The 17327-nt window shown below is 36.3% G+C and overlaps 1 protein-coding gene across 1 annotated transcript in view; it reads left to right on the forward strand.

The window, feature by feature from the left end:
- Nucleotides 1-406: 406 nt before the first annotated feature.
- Nucleotides 407-17327, forward strand: part of CLGN (calmegin) — a 37941-nt gene continuing 21020 nt past the window's right edge. Inside the window, exons 1-6 of the mRNA XM_007428554.3 lie at nucleotides 407-479; nucleotides 7135-7284; nucleotides 8369-8442; nucleotides 13943-14001; nucleotides 16416-16557; nucleotides 16877-16958. Of these exons, the coding sequence (XP_007428616.1) occupies nucleotides 7144-7284; nucleotides 8369-8442; nucleotides 13943-14001; nucleotides 16416-16557; nucleotides 16877-16958 (498 nt within the window). The 5' untranslated portion in view covers nucleotides 407-479; nucleotides 7135-7143. The remainder of the gene's footprint in view (nucleotides 480-7134; nucleotides 7285-8368; nucleotides 8443-13942; nucleotides 14002-16415; nucleotides 16558-16876; nucleotides 16959-17327) is intronic.

The raw sequence follows: 17327 nt of genomic DNA on the forward strand, positions 1-17327 counted from the left end.
TATCAATCACTGCAGTACATTTACTTTTGCAGGAAGATGTATGCCTTTGATAAATGAAATTATAAAACGAATTTTAAAAATTCCAAACCGAAATCTGACAATTGAGTTAACCAGTTTTCCCTACTGGTCCGAAATTGGTAACTGTGGTGCAACCGGCTGTGAAAATGAGGGTTAGGATCTTTCATCAGCAATAAAAGTTGCGATCTAATTGGACAGACTTCCCGTGTCAAGTTCTCAAAGAGCGGCGGACCGATTCGGGGTTGGGTTATTTTGCTGATGGGAATGAATCCCTTCGCCGTGATTGGCTTTAAAATCTCTAAGCGTCCTGTTGTGATTGGCCGAGGCTGTGAAACGAAGCACCTGCTCTTTGACGCCTGCCGATTCGGGCGCGTGGCGCATGCGCATTGAGAAACTAAGGTGATGCTCTGTGGCAAGCGGCCGTGTTCCAGCCGGGGAAACGCTGACTGGACTCGCAGGAGGTAACGGCTGTAGCCTCTCAGAAACTCTGGGAGGAGCGTCCTGCGAACGGTGCTGGGCTTTGGCAGCGGATGAGGTTGACTGAGCGGGCAACTGCGAGGCGGCGAGCGAGCGAGCGAGCGCTTCCCTCCCCTAAGCTCTTCTCTGCACGCGGAAGGGGTTCCCCCCGCCTCCGCTCTCCTCTTTCCGCGTTCGGGCGCAGCCGTTACTCTGCCGTTGGCGCCCTAAGGCTTTCAGCCTTGGCGCGAGCTGGACCTGTTCTGCTCGGTCCCCGTTTCCCCGGCGCGAGGAGGGAGGCGAAACATAGTGAGAGTTAGCCTTCGCCAGTCTCCTAGTCCGCCCCGTGGCTCCAAAGGGATGCGGCGTCAGTCGCTCTTCCCTGGAGACTGGACTGCCTCCGTGGAGAGCCGTTCCTCCTGGGCGGAGATGCAGAGATCAACACCAATTAGCTTTCGTATCCGAGAAGGGGCCCGGGTGGCGGCGGCTTGTTGCTGCGACTGCAGCGGCTTCGGAGCCACGACGACCAGAGGTCTCCATAATTACCTGCCTTAAGAGGGAGAAGTTGTGGCTAATTGTGCCTAATCGGCTCATTTCTGCTTGTTTGTTAGCATCATCAGGCAAACATGGAATTGCTTTGATTCTAAACAAAGGAGGGCGGCAAGCTCCGGGTAGGAACATACCAAAATAAACATTTCCAAAACATGTTAAGGAGGATTTATTGCTCTTTCATTGTACAGTCACTCTGCTTCAGTTTTGGAGGTTCAGTGCAGAGGATCTAGAAAAACCAAACCTCCATTGATAACCATTCTGTATTTTTTCCACTGCTTTCAGTTTCTCTAATAGAAATTAGTATCTTACAATATTGTAATTCTTTTGATGCATGCAGGAGTATATATTACTGAATTACCAAAAATAAAACAAAAGTTGTATACCATCCACATCAATGGGATCATGATTACTGGTATTTCTACATAACTTACTTCTACCCAGTCTCCCTTTGTCTTCATTGTTCATATCCCTGAGCACAGAGTAATGTGGGCACATAGCTGGGCATTTGTTGCCCTCTGCCCTCATTATTTTAAACAATTTTGTTTAATATGGAAATTTCAGAATATTCCAGATGTATGACTTTGTATTGGCATTTCGGTGATTATTCACAAAATAGCAGTTATTTTTAATTAAATCCTCAATAATGGAACTAAGGCAGGTTAGTATATAAGGAAGTATCCCTAAAAGATAAGCTCATCATCTTCTAGAAGGTTAACAATTACTTTCCCCTCTTCAGATAAGGAAGTATTTAGACAAGCAAATAGGAATAAAGAATACATATTTGCAAATTAATTTTCTTTTTGATTTGAACAAAAAGAAGACAAGACAAGGTGTAGTGCTATTTTCAGAATTGTAAAGTAGTATGAATTTTGAATAGATGTTTTTAAAATGCATGTGCAGTTATATGACACAAGGGTGCAAATGTTTGCAATAAAAGGAATCAGATCTATTAATTCAAATCTTGCAGCTAAACTATAAAACATATAGAACTTTGGAGATGTCTGATCTTCTAATCCAAGTATTTCTGCTTAAATTAATTGTTCCTATTAAGAAAAAAAACATGAAGGGGATGTAAAACATCTGGAAACATCTTATACCTCTTGGGCCAATGTTGGTTTAGAAATATTATGCAGGTAGCAGATCAAAATTCAGATGATTAGCCCCATGAAGCCTGATGATAAAATTAGTACAGTCTCTCCCTTTGTCAGAGTAACTGAAGAATTTTTGAAAAGATACATTCAGCAATATATTATGCTCTAAGAGTAGAATAAAAAAATACCAAAACAGAATTCATGTATAATATGAATTTCTCAGAATGTACTATAAGGAGTTAGCAGCAGTTTTGGAGGCACTAAAAATGCTTTAAATGCTTTATCAAAGCTGAATCCTTGTCCTCAAACTCCATTGGCAAAGAAGGTTGATGATGATCAGTGGCCAAAAAAGGCTGGCTTATTGCTGCTCTGGAGCAAGGGCTAGAAACTATCAGTAAAATAATGAAGGTGATAATCTTAAGGACGCATGTGTTTGGTTTCTATATTGATTAGATGACTAGTTAAGATTATAGTGATCTTAACATGATTTGGCTCCATGAAAACTGGATGGTATTAGAAGCATCAGGATACCCTAAATGTTTGTACTACAATAATGACCTGGTCTTGTACTATTTTTACAATGGATAATAAGATAATGTTTAGCCCTTCTTGGATTGCCTTGATTCTCAAAACAGAAACCAGTAATAAGTAGAGAACATTTATCTCCTAAAATATTTATCTAATATGTATTCTGCTTATTTCTCCATAGGTGTTAAAATATGTTTTTAGATGTGAATCTTCTGCTCTTTGAGTTTTGTTAAGAATATTATTTGTTCTAGTTAACTGTTCATCCACCACAGAAGTAGTAATGCTGAAGGGTAGACTACAGATTGTGTTTTCTTATTGAGTTACAGTTTTTGCTAGTTTCCTATACTGTACTTTTGCTAGAATGTGCCTAATCAATACATTTATTCTGCATGGCTAGTCTTTAAGGTACTATAAGTCTTGCTTCTTTATGCTGATTTGTTTTCCCATTTGCCTTTGCTACAGTGCACTTTCGATCATTTTAAAAATTTGGTGAAAAAAAAAATAACTGACAACTATATACTGGCAGAAATATATTTGCTTCCCAAGGCTGTTTTCAAATGAGCATTCAGATCCTGTCACAGATTGATTCAAGCCCTCCACCAATTGTACAGTGCTGTGACTTGGTGTTTTACCATTATGAGAAATCTCAGGTTATCCCAGTTAGCAAGTTTTGCTCTACAAAAAAAATCTCATTTTCAAGGACTGCTGTCAGAGAAACAGGGTTTTCCTCCATTATATCATATGTCTGCAGTCACTGACTGAGACGTCTACCTGTTGCTGGCCAGCAAACAACCTGTTATACTGTTAGCTCTCAGTGCTCAGTTATTGGCAAGGAAGGGCAAGTGCTCATTGATCATTGGGTCTCTACAAATGCTGTAGATTAACAAACGTTCTCTCCCATTGATTCATGGTATATTTACCTATTTAGAAATAGTCAGAGCAGCCTGGTCAATCTGTCCTCATTTTAATTGTGGAATTAGAAGTCATGGGCAATGGAAGGCTGACCATCTGGAAATTGCCCTTACACTTAGTTTAACTTAGTAAATGTTACCAAAAAAAAAAAGGACTTTAATTTTTTGCACCTAGCTAGGTCTATTTTATTTTTACATAAGTGATATGTTATTTCCTTTCCCTCCCCAATATCATTAATATAGTTTCTAGTCTTCTACCTCATTTACCTGGAGGTGATCAATAGGATTTATTTCTGAATATACTGAACTGTAAATTTAGTTCTAATCCTTTTTTTTTTTTTTAATATTGACATTTTCATATGACTTTTTTGGTTTTGCAGAGCTAGGTTGTATGCACTTGGGGTTTTTTGAAAAAACTCAGTGATGCCTTTTTCTGATATCATATAGTGATTGTCATACTAAACTACAAGTGCAAACATATAGGATCAAGTCCCCAATCAACAGTAAATTAGGTAATGTGGAGCCACTCATCAACTCTTGGCATAACCTGTTTGTCAGTGAGGAGGTAGTCAATGTGAGGTAGAGGAACTTGAGTTTATTGGAGGAAAGACAAAATTACAGTTTAAATATTTTTATATTGTGTAAAGAGATTAGACATGAACAAATAATTTTTACTTGCTAACAGACAGAATATTTAGCAATTCTGTCGTGGAAAAGGTTTTTTCTTCTTTCTCAGAACTTCTGAAGTCTTTATGTCCATTTCATCAAGATGAATTTGAGAAAAAATTCAGGTTAGTAACAAAATCTCCCGGTAAAAATCCATAAAGCCTTAAGATCTTAGTTTCTTAAACAACTATTACTATAACTTTGTTTACCTGTAAGCAATATTATACACTATTTTTATAGTGATGTACAGGAAATACAAATTGTATATTTTACTCTGTTTCACTTTCAGATAAAAAGAATACTATTCTTTTTCCTAATTACTGTTGCTGTGACATCTAATTTGATTATGTGCCATCAAATTGGTGTCACCTCTTAGTGACAATATAGATAGATTTTTCTCCAGCACAATCTTTCCCCAACCTTGTCCTTTAGGTCTTCCAATGGTGCACCCATCACTGCTGTAATGGAATCCATCCACCTTGTTATTAGTCATCCTCTTCTTCTATATTCTTCCATCTTTCCCAGCATTACAGACTTTTCCAGAAAGCTAGATCTTTGGATAATGTATCCAAAGTAGGATAATTTAAACCTGGTCATTTGTGCCTCAGGTGAGAACTCTGGGTCGATTTGTTTGTTGATCCATTTGTTTGTCTTCTTGGCTATCAGTGGTATTCTCAGGAGTCTTTTCCAACACCAAAATCCAAAAGTGCCAATACTGTTTCGATTCTGCTTCTTCTAAGTACAATTTTCATTTCCATAAACTGTTCCAGTAGAAACCGTTGCCTGCACAATTCTGTTTTTTTTTGAGTATAGATACATCCCAGCATCTGAATATTTTTTCCAAGGCCCTCATTGCTATTCTACCAAGTGCTAGTCTGTGACATATTTCTTGACTGTTGGTTTCTTTACTGTTGACAATTGATCCTAAAAAACAAAGCTATCCACCCTTTCAATATCTTCATTGGCAATTCTAAAACTGATTGTTGTACCTATTACCATTAATTTGGTCTTCTTTATATTTAATCTTAATCCATTTTTTCACTGTGTTCCTTGACTTTCATTGCTAGAGCTTGCAGATCATTTGCATTTTTGGCTATCAGAGTAGTGTCATCAGCAAAGCATAGGTTATTGATGTTTTCTTCTTGTAGTTTTAAAACCATACTCAACTTCTTCCAATCCAGCTTTTCTCCATATTTAGCATGTAGGTTGAATAAATAAGGGGAAAGTATGCAGGTAACCCTTGACTTTAGCAACCGTTCAGAGTGAAAAAGTGACTTATGACCGGTCCTAGCAGTTATGACCGTCGCAGCATCCCTTTGGTCACGCAATCAACATTCGGGCACTTGGCAATCGGCATGTATTTACGATGGTTGCAGCATCCCGGGGTCATGTGATCGCCATTTGTGACCTTCCCAGCCAGCTTCCAACAAGCAAAATCAATGGGGAACTGCATGATTCACTTAACGACTGCCACAAAAAATATTGTAAAATTGGGTGTGGTCACATGATGCCTCACTTTTCCAGTCCCTTTTGTGGTCATAAGTCAAAGACTACCTGTACAGCCTTGTCTCACTTCTTTGCCAGCCTGGAGCCAGTCTGTTTCACCATATTCTGTCCATACTGTGGCTTTCTGTGCATAGGTCTCACATGAGGATAATGTGATCTTCTGGGATTCCCAGTTTTCTAACCTATTTCCACAACTTGATGTGACTGACACAATATAAGTCCTTTCTATAATCAAGGAAGCACATACTGACTTCTCTTTGGCTTTCTCAGTTATCCAGCATGCATCAGCAATAACCTATCATATTCCTTGGTCTTTTCTAAAGTCAACTTGAACATCTGGCATCTCCCATGTAGGGCTCTAATCTGTGTTGGATGATCCCAAACTATTTTCTAGCATGTGAAGTTAAGGATGTTGTACAATAGTTTAAACACTTTGTAAAGTCTTTCTTTGGTATTTCTTTGACTTATTCCAGTTTGTTGGCCATTCTTTAGATTTGCTGGTATAGCTTGGTTAGAACCTTTACAGATTCTTCTTTTGTTGCTTACTATATTTCATCAATTTATTTATTTATTTATTAAATTTGTCCCCGCCCATCTCCCCCCAATGGGGGACTCTGGGATTCATGTAGCCTTCCGACTTGGTAATGACTTGGTAATGACCAGATTAACTTCATCTTCTAGTACTAGAGGCTCTTGTAAGTAATGAATATTTTCTAAGGTATATTGGATGTTGACATCTTTACTGTATAGAATTTCAATATACTCTTTCCATTTTTGTTTATATTCTTAAAATAAGTTACTGTCCATTGGTGTTGTTTATTATACCAGTTCTGAACTCGTCTCAGTGCAGAGATCTCTTGGAAGACTTTCCTTATTTTTCCATGTCTGTTTTCATCCTCCATAAGTATCTAATAAAATACATATACTCATTACTGCATGTGAGTGAATGTATGTGTATGTATTTATATGGATGACATAGTAGAGTGCCTGCAGTTGAACACAAAATACTGCATGTGAATTTAATTCACTGCTACCCTGGCAGTGAGATACATTAAATGCTGAGTTTAATAGTTAAGTTTGTCTGTGAGAGGTAAACTTGGATACAATTAAACTTACTTTGAGAATCAGATTTTCTTTGTATTGTTACAATAAGAATGACTGTACCCAGGGTCTAAGAACCTTTATAATTTTCTATCTGGAGTGGAAAGAAATTGAAGTTTGGATTATGAAACATCTCTTCCCTTATGCCTGTGTTCGCAGTGCAGCCTCAGCATCTAGATTAATCCAGTAAATTTAGCTGTCTAGAAAGATAAAAGTAGAAAATCTTAGCAATTGTTTGGTTTATCTTAATCTTTAAAAACCTGGTTTGTTAATAATAATGCAATTGTTATAATTCCATTTTACAGGTGGCCAGAATGCAATTTCAGTGGGATTGGTTATGTCTGAGTCTCTTGGTATTAAGCTCAGTAAGTGCAGAATCTGAAGATCCAGAAGTTGAAGTGGAAGATTTTGGCCAGAATTCAGAAGACACTGAGACAGGCATATCCTCCATGGAGGTAAAACCTTCACATATAAAGTTTAAAATTAAGGATACTTGACTCTAGTATTCAGTTTATTATGACTTTTAGAAATAATAAAACACCAAGATTTTTTAAATTCCTGGAAGTTTATTAAGACATATCACATTACTACTTTTGCTTAAGCATGATTAGCTAGCAAAACATAGCATTGCTGCTTATGTTTGCACAGCTCAGTCCACACTGAGAAAGCATCCATCAATATGTGTTTATGATATGTATATATGATAATATATACACTGTCAAGGAAACAAGAATATTCCTAGATTTTTGCAAATTTCACTTATATTTACAATATCTATTACAAACCAGAAACAGTATTAATTAGTCATTCTACTTTTCAGAAATTAGATTAAGAATCTAAAATTTCACTGAACTGGTAAAAAGGGTGTACAGTAAATATTTGCTACCTATTAAGTAATGCTTCTCAAAATAATTCAATCTTGATATATTGCTACTCTACATCTGCTGCTTTAAGTCACTAATTCCAAAAGCAAGTATATCATATATGTTGTTTCTAGATCCAGAGAACAATGTCACATGGGGACTTGGAGTCTTCTTAATTTGCCTTGTACAGTTTATAAAGAAGGCTGCTCTGAAAACTCATACATAATAAATGAGTTAGCTTCTGAAATATCAAAGAACTATTTTGCTTCATAAATTTAGGATACTTAGTAATTAAACCATTGATTTGCTCTGGAACATAAAGGTCAATTATAAATGAATTATAAATGTAAAACTTAGACTGTAATAGTTTGAGTCTGTAGTTGTGTAAATGCTACCATCTGTGCTATTAGAAGCAATACTAGCATTTCTGAAAAGCTGAACAGTGCTCTGAACACAATACTATCACTGCTGAAAGCCTTATATGAATTTTCTCTCTGACAGAAGGAAAGCCACAGGAATATATGTTTGTTTGGTATTTTGCTGATAGGATAGACTCCATTCTCATGGAATGAATTTCTTGGTTGATGTGCACAAATATTTAATTTCCCTTTAGCCCTTTTAATGTATTCACTTGTAGGTTCTGATTCTTAATATAATTTCTGTAAATATTTGGTAGGTTGTATACAAAACACCAAAGGCTACAGGAGAAGTGTATTTTACTGAAACCTTTGATGATGCAATATTGTCTGGGTAAGTGCTTCTCAAATGGAGCCATAAAGTCATGAATACTTGCAGTCTAGATGAATAATTTATAGTTTGCTGCTCATAATTAGTTATATGTTGCTGATATGTTTGGAGAGTTTTTTTTTTTTTTTAGTAAATATAAATATAATGAAGATACAATGGAACTAGGAAGATTCTTAAGCCTTCTCCCCAGTCTACTTAACCACAGCACAATTATGTCTTGGCACCATTTTTTCCTCTTGGCATCATTACATTCTCCTAATCTTATCTCTAACGCATGACTAAGTCAGTCGTTGTCATTAGTTGTGTTAATATAAAAATAGCATTTTCCCTATTTTTTTGACATTGTCCAAGGACAGCCTTCAGATGTGTAAAATCTGGTATGCTTTGCCATCAATTACCTTAGAAGTGAAGTCAACTGAGTAGTGAGTGTTATCAGAGATGTGTTTGGGTTGTATTGAAAGGCACAGGTGCATCTTCTTTCTGATAACTAGCCAGTCTCCACTGCAGCCATTTTCCTTCAGTGTTTGCCTTCTCTGTTAGCACTTAGTTCCATGAGTTCCTTTCATATCCATCACCTCCTCCATTTTTAATGCTAGCTGCTAAGGCAGAGAGGAAGGAGAGCTCTGTTAATTCATTTGTGGAACAAGAAGAGATGGGAGTAGTAGTCCCTAATTCCATTCTGAAATGCATCTTTACCATAAGATTCAGCAGCTCCACTTTTCATCATTGCATTATCCAGAAAATAGTAATGAATTATACTTTTGTTACTGTTTTTCTTGAATTAGTTAGTCCCCCCCACCCCAATAACTAGTCAGTCTCAATTCTCCTGCTCTAAGGGACCTAACTAACAATCATGGCAAGAGCTGCCTCCCTCTTCTCTGGAGCTATTTCTGTCTATGTGTTTCCTATATGTTTCTTTATTTTACATTATTTCAACTTGGAATAGGCCCAAATTACAAAATTATAACATAAATTAAATGAAACAAAATTGTAACAAAATGTGATCTTGGCAACATTCCCTATAATTAGTTATGCAACACAGGCAGAGAATGTAGTAGATTTGATAAATAGAATGTGTGACAAACTCTGAGCTGAAATTCATAATATAATTAAAGATAAAACAAACAAAATATCTCAAAATGCAGAAAACAAAAGAGGGCAAAATGGCTGTCTTCTAGCATATTGAAAACAGAAGGGTGAAAAGCAAAAAAGAGGAAAATTGCCCAAAGAAGAGCAAGAAGAGACAAGAAGATAAATCTAAATAAGCATTGCAAAGAAATTGAGCATAACAATAAAATGGGAAGGACAAGAGATTTATTTTTAAAAATTCAGAAAATAAGAAAAACTTCCATGCAAAGATAGGCACGAAGGCAGAAATCTACTGGAGAAACAATATATAAAGAAGAGATGGCAAGAATATATGGAAGAACTATACACACACTTAAAATGCCCAAATTAATGATACATATCAAGGCTTGATCACTGAATTAGAGGCAGATGCTCTGGAAAGCAAAGTTAAATAGGCCCTAGAAAATATTGCTAACAACAAAGCTGCAGGAGTGTGTGTGTGTGCGTGTGTGTGTATTTATATATTTCAAATGTAGATACTGCCCATCTCACAAAAAGTGACTCTGGGCGCTTCACAATAAAACAGCAATAAATATTAAAATACAATAAAAACAATATAAAATACAATAAAAATAGAATAAAAACCAAACACATACACAAATAACATCTTCCAAAAATAAAAAACTACAAAATATTTATTTTATTTTTATTTTGTTTATTTTATTTTTATTATAAAATTAAAAAATAAAAAAAATTTAAAAAGTTGACAAAGTACCACAGAAATGTTTAAAAACTTACAAAGATGATACAGTTAAAGTACTCCATGTGATTCATAAGCATTTATGGCAAGTACAGCAGCGGGCAAGGGTCTGGAAAAGATCAATTTATCAAATACCAAAAAAAAGGGTAGTACTAAAAATATTCAAACTACCAAACAGTTGTACTTATGTCACATGCTAGTAAAGTTCAATATTTTGCAGTAATACATGGAATAAAAATTGCCAGATTTACAAGCTGGATTCAGAAGAGGCAGGGGCACCTGAAATCACATTGCTAACATCTGATGGATAATGGACATTACAAGTACACTTTTTTAAAAAATCATTTTTGTTTTATTGGTTATACAAAGGTTTTGGCTTCAGATTGCAGTATATTGTACTGGATAGACTCATCTGCTCATTGAAGAATTTGTAAAGTGATCAGGAAGCAATAAATAGAACAGAATACGGAGCAACTATATGATTCAGAATTAGAAAAATAGTGCATCAAACACCAGTGTCTGCAAGGGTGGGCACAATGATGAAAGTAACAAGCTCTTGCAGATGCCCATGGCACTGACTTTGTATACTATTTAATGCTAGATTAGAAGAAATTGAAATTAACAATTGCTAGGAGAAATATTAACAACCTCCAAATAAGCTCATGTTACCATTTTGATGACTGCAAGTGAAGAAGACTTAAGGAATCTCTTGTTGAAGGTAGAAGGGAGTGAAAAGGCCAGTCTGCTGCTTAATATTAAAAAAGATTATGTGAACAGATAATATCAGTCCACCAATAGGTGGCAAAGTTGAAGTAGTGCCAGATTTTGTCTTTCTAGGAATAGTGATTGCGGCCATGAAAAAAGAGACTAGGGCAGAACAAGATAAAATATTAAGTGCAAAGATGCTGATAAAGGTCGTACCGTCGGGACTTTGGTTTTTCCAGCTAAACATATGGCTGGAAAAGCTAGGCCATCAGAAAGACCAAACAAAGAAAAATCAATGCCTTTGAATTGTGATGCTGGAGAAAATGATTAGCAATACACTGGACCCAAATAAGAGCAAATCATCCAATACTAGTTTGCTGCTCATTATTATCAGCAATAATAATATTATTGATGATAATAAAAATAATAATAATGAAGCTGAAACTGAAGCTTAACTATTTGGGTCACATAATGCCAAGTAATCTAAAGCAGTGTTCCCAGCTGGCTGGGGGAATTTTGGGAGTTGAAGTCCACACATCTTAAAGTTGCTGAGGTTGAGGAACACTGATCTAAAGTAAAGTAATCTCATTGGAGAAGATCCTATTTCTAGAAAAAAATCACAGGCAATAAAAAATGAAGCTGACAGAAGGCAATGTAGCTAGATACTGTCACTAGTGATACAAGCGTGACCTTAACAAGAATTCAAATTAGTTACTGACAGACAATGCTAGCAAAATTAAGTCAGTTGGGTTATGAAGAATTGGAAGCAACTGAATAATAAAACAACAGCAGAGGAAGCATAAGCTCCTAAGCTTTGTTGTATCATATTTGATTTAAACTGTTTTTGTTTATTTATTAAGTGTTTATTTGTTTTTATTTATACAATTTACCAAATATGACAAAACTATACCAAGTAGTAACATATACTGAAATAATTGTATTAGGTTTATTTTTTCACTCTGCAAATAGCTAATATTTAAAACCTATTTTAAAATGGATTGTTTATAAACTACTTACTTTCAATTGTAATATACGTGTTTTCTGCAGTTAATAATTAGTTATTAATTAGTTATTAATATATTTATATAATATATATTAATAAATTATTAATAAATTATAAATTAATAAAAGAATGTGATGGCCCACATAGTTTTGTGCAACTCTAGATTTGCACATGTGTCATCTTTCTTGCAGGAGCTGCATTGGTTGCCAATTTGCTTCCGGGTCCAATTCAAGGTGCTGGTTATCACCTTTAAAGCCTTACATGGCTTGGGGCTAGGTTATTTGAAGGATCGCCTTTTCCCAGTTTCATCTCCCCAACCCACCAGATCAGGGAGACAGGGTATGCAACGGGTCCCCCCCATTAAGGAGGTCCACCTAGTGGGACCGAAAAGAAGGTCCTTCTCCATGGTGGCTCCCTCCCTGTGGAATATCATCCCCGCAGAGATAAGACTGGCCCCCACCTTGATACTCTTCTGTAAGGCCCTGAAGACATGGTTTTGCCAGCAGGCCTGGGGATCCCAGGTCAGTACGGAGCCCATCAAATGGCTAGTGTAAATGTGTTGTTGTCGCCGGGGGGGGGGATATAGTGGGTTTTGTATTTGGGATTTATATTTCTGTAAGCCGCCCAGAGTCACAGTGAGTGAGTTGGGCGGCCATATAAATTGCTTAAACAAATAAATAATAATAATTGAATTGAATAATAATTGAATAATAACACCAACCATTCCCTAAATGTATGCCCTTTTTATATATAGTAGTGCATGACACTTGGGAATTATCTAAACAATTTTATTCTTACTCAAATTTAAATTTAAACGTGTAGTTTTAACATTTAGTATTAACAGTCATAAAAAACTGCACATTCAGCAGAATGAAATAGGAAGATCCCGGTGTTCTAAAAAGGACAGTAAGTTGTAGAAGCATTTTTATATTTCTTTCCTCTCAAGAAACTTTTGAATCCAAAAATATGTTATTTAGAGGAAAGGTACAATTTATAGGAGCTATATTCCTCTTTTCTATTTTCAGAATCCATAAGACAATCTATAATACATTGATAAATAATAGTATTAATTTAAGGAAAAACAGGCAAAGAAATGTAAAATTGAGGGGTTTGAAGGAGCCTAGAAATGAGATATCAGTTTAAAAAATCAGCTGAAAATCTAGAAGACTATGATGGTTTTAATCTAGCACTACACTAAGACCTGCATCTCTGTGAATGATCCTAGAGGTATTTCATGTTGATTATTTATAATTATATCTGAAAATTAGTAATTAGTTGGGGAAGTTTAAAAATCAGCTGTTTCCATGTTTTACACTATAAAATACCCAATGCTGAACAAATTGCAATTGGGAAAAGAGTAAAGAAACAAGTCATTAATTAATTCTTAAGATTTCTACTTTTTTATAATTGACAGGTTAAATAGCTCAGGAATAGAAAGAATTAAAAAGCCCCTGGTCTTTTGCCAAGCTGGGAAAGTGAAACCTATAAACTATATCTCCCTCTGCTGTAGCTAGTTGGAACGGCTGCTGGTAGATAATAATTACTAGTTTTTTATTATTTTATCGTTAATGTGTGTTGCTGTTCTTATTGTTTAAGCTTTCAGATAAAATAATTTTTAATCGTCTCTGAAAATATCAGTTATTGGGTGGATCAGAGGTATGATTTTAGCTTAGTTCTCTTTAATATTCTAGTTTTCACTTGTTACAGATTATCTTTTGTATTAAGGAGCAAAAATCACATTTACTGTCCCACCCACCCCCACTCATGTTGTAATCTGAATTGATATAAACTATTCTAGTACCTCAGAATTAGGTAATCTCAAATTTACCCATGTATAGGTCAGACCAAACTTTTAACTTAAGTGAGTGACAAGTGACAGTCTTAACTGCCTAAAACATTAAAATAATTAGCCACTATTCTACTTCACAGGAATTGTATGATCTGGTTGTGCTGTTTTTTTTAAACAGGTGGGTTTTATCTCAAACCAAAAAGGAGGATACAGATGAAGATATTGCTAAGTATGATGGTAAGACATAAACTTAGTGTTATTAATGAATTACTGCTTTGCGTAAATTTATTTGGATATTTTGTTTCAATTTCTAGTACTTCCCGTGTATATTCTTTTTTATATTGTTAATAAAAATTCCATCTACATGGCACCATGGCAGGTTGTACTGGTAACACTTTTAGTTTTTCTCAATCATTTTATCATCTAGTACTCTTTTGGGCACATAAGAGGAAAGCTCAAGATTAAAAGTAAAAACAGTTGTTTCTGGTAGTGCCCTGAGAAACTGCTTTTAAAAAGTCCTGGAAGAGTTAAATAATCAGTTCTTAAGTGTTGTTGGAATCAAAAAAAGATATATATAGAGAAAGAAAAGTGATCAAATACACAACAACAAAAGTAAATAACAAAAGAAGTATTGACTAAAAGGAAAAGTAAAAATTTAGAAGGAAGGAGAAGAAAGAAAAAAGAAGGCAAGCAGTCTTTTGAGGATGAGAATGGCAGTTAAACAGGTCTGAAGCAGAAATAGAAGGGCTTAAAAGAAATAGTTCTTATGATTGAAACACTGAGAGGTGAGTGCGAGATATGGAACACTGGAGTAGATCTGCAGAAGCCCCTATTAGCCTGCTCGTTGTGGAAGACCTGATATTCTACTGGTATCTAGGGATCTTCTCTGGGTATTGAACTACCAGTTGATCCCAGATCCCAGAATTTTCAGTAGATCTGGGGTGGCAGTCACTGTTTTGGGAGCTTATGTTGTGGAAAACTGAGGTCACCAGCAGTGGAAATGAATAGGAACTCTGAGGAAGATACTGTGCATGTTTGGAGGTGGGGTCTGCAGCTGAAAATAAAGAGTTGGGACCACTTTTGGGGCTGTCCAGCTAGGCCTTCTTGGCTGGACTTTCTGTGTCATCTGGACTGTTCTGGAGGTTGGTTTGGAGGACCATGTTCTCTAGTAGTTTAATCCCTTTACCATCACCTGGATTGAGAATGTGGTTGCTTGACTATCATTGTTGACCCCCTAGGAACTGCTTTCTGCCAGGAACTCTAAGATATTGCTTGGTTTGAACTTAGTGGGGAATCTAAACTCTGAACCTGGGTGAAAACCAGGGCTGTGTTTCAGATCTCCTACTGTTGTCAGGGCCTCCCTGTCCCTTGTGAAAGCAAGGTAGAGGGTCAGGTGGGTAGTATACGCTGAGTGGGTGGTACATCACTGAGTGGGGTGCCTAAAGAGCTGTTTAAGCCCAAAAGCCTTTGTTGAAAGTCCTATATTAGATAGGTTCTTCCTCAGCTGGGGGAAGGTGTTAGCTGCTATGGTAAGGAGGCATCATGGGAAAATGGTACTTGGTGATGATGGGCAAAGGGAAGTATGGCAGAAGAGAGTGAGTAGGCTGCACTTAGGGAAAGAGAGTTTGACATCTTTGTATGATTTCCCCTCTTTCAGCTCTCACTTCTCATTACCAGGAGCCAGGGTTCCAGATCATTTAGAATTCAAGAGCTCCAATTGCTGCTATTTAATGCCAGGTCTGTCTGTAGTTAGACCTTATTCATCCATGATTTGATTATGGATGAGAGGGCAGATCTGGCCTCTATTATCAAAACCTGGGTGGGGGTTAGAGGGCAAAGGCCCTCTAAATCTACCCATCTGGATTTCAGGTTTGACATCAGGCATGGTTCAAGAGGGTGAGAGGTTCCTTTTGTCCTCTGTGTGAGACTGTTAGCATCAAGAGGCATTACTGGATGTAATTCTTTATTTGTACATTGGGGCCAGAAGGACTAGTTGGGTTTGCTGCTTGTGTACTGCTCCTCCTGCTGCACAGAGAGAGGTATTCCTACCAGGGCGGCTCAATCTGATTGCTGAGGTGGCATGGATTTGTCCTGACTGGTAGTGTTGGGGGACTTGAACTTATCTTCCCTTGGTGAGGGGTCTGGAACAGCTCTGGAGTTTGTGGCTGCCATGACAACAATGGACATGACCCAATTTACTTAGGGTCTGACACATGTGGGAGATCACACAGAACATCTGGCTTTTGTCTTGGGGCAAGTGCAACATAATTTGAACGTAAGAGACACTGAACTTTGGCCCTTGTCATGGACAGATCTCTGATTAGCTTATCCCTCTGTGGATTCAGGAAGGCTTTGAAGACTTACCCGTTCCATCTTACAGAGAAGGAAGCTGCTCTTTGTCTGGTTGGTGGGTTGCCAGCACATGGTATTTGTATTTGTTGGTGCTTATTTTTTATTGTTATGATAGATAGATAGATAGATAGATAGATAGATAGATAGATAGATAGATAGATAGATAGATAGATAGATAATAGATCAGCTAGGCAGGCAGGCAGGCAGGCAGACAAGACTTTTCCTCTTATAGTTGTGCTTGTAAAACTTCACTTTTTTATTTTTTATTTTTTGCTTTTCTCTTGCTGTAATTATCTTAGGAAGATGGGAAATAGAACCATTAAAAGAAAATACGGTGCCTGGTGACAGAGGATTGGTACTGAAATCAGTAGCAAAACATCATGCAATATCAACTATGTTGACAAAGCCATTTATTTTTGATAGTAAGCCACTGATTGTTCAGTAAGTATATCTTTACATATGAAATAATAATAATAAATAAATAAATAAATAATTTATATACCGCTCTACTCCTAGTGATTGGTTTTCAAAATGTACTGGAATTATGTTTGGTGTAAAAAGAGTACAGGATTTATTTATAACTTTAAATGTTCAAAACAAATTAAAAATGTTTTTAGATCAATCAGTCATAGGGAGAGGCAACAACTGACATTTAAGAACTGCCTAACACAGTGCCTGAAGTAACTGGGAACTAGTAGCTAAACAAACTTTTAATTAATATTTATCTCCAAAAGAGTATTCATGTGTTTCTATTATGCAGATATGAAGTGAACTTTCAGGATGGCATTGATTGTGGTGGTGCATATGTTAAACTTCTATCCAAAAGTGATGACTTGAATCTGGTACGTAATAACTGCAAGAGAGGATTTGATTAGTCATGTTGCAATGTTTGGAAGGAGAACTTCCAAATCTTTCAGTGCTTATATCAGTTTTTATTACTGAGGTTCATACAGAAATAGGCACCACTTGGCATGATACATAATTCATCAATGCTAGACATACTTCAGTCATTATTGGATTTTTTTTTTAGTAATCCACATACACTAGCCTGGTAAATATGTTTCATTAATTAGAATGTTTGCTGCTTGTGGGTATTTTTTTTTCTCATCCTTCAGTCATATTCTTAGTAGTTTGAAAGGAAAAGCAAAACTGTAATACAAATATAGAAAACAAAATTAAATCTCAAACTGAAAAGATATAAAAAGATATAA

Source organism: Python bivittatus, unplaced genomic scaffold (genome assembly GCF_059951505.1).
Source record: "Python bivittatus isolate LINGU-HERP-01145 unplaced genomic scaffold, Pbiv_v1 ctg000070_np1212, whole genome shotgun sequence".
Lineage (NCBI taxonomy): Eukaryota > Metazoa > Chordata > Lepidosauria > Squamata > Pythonidae > Python > Python bivittatus.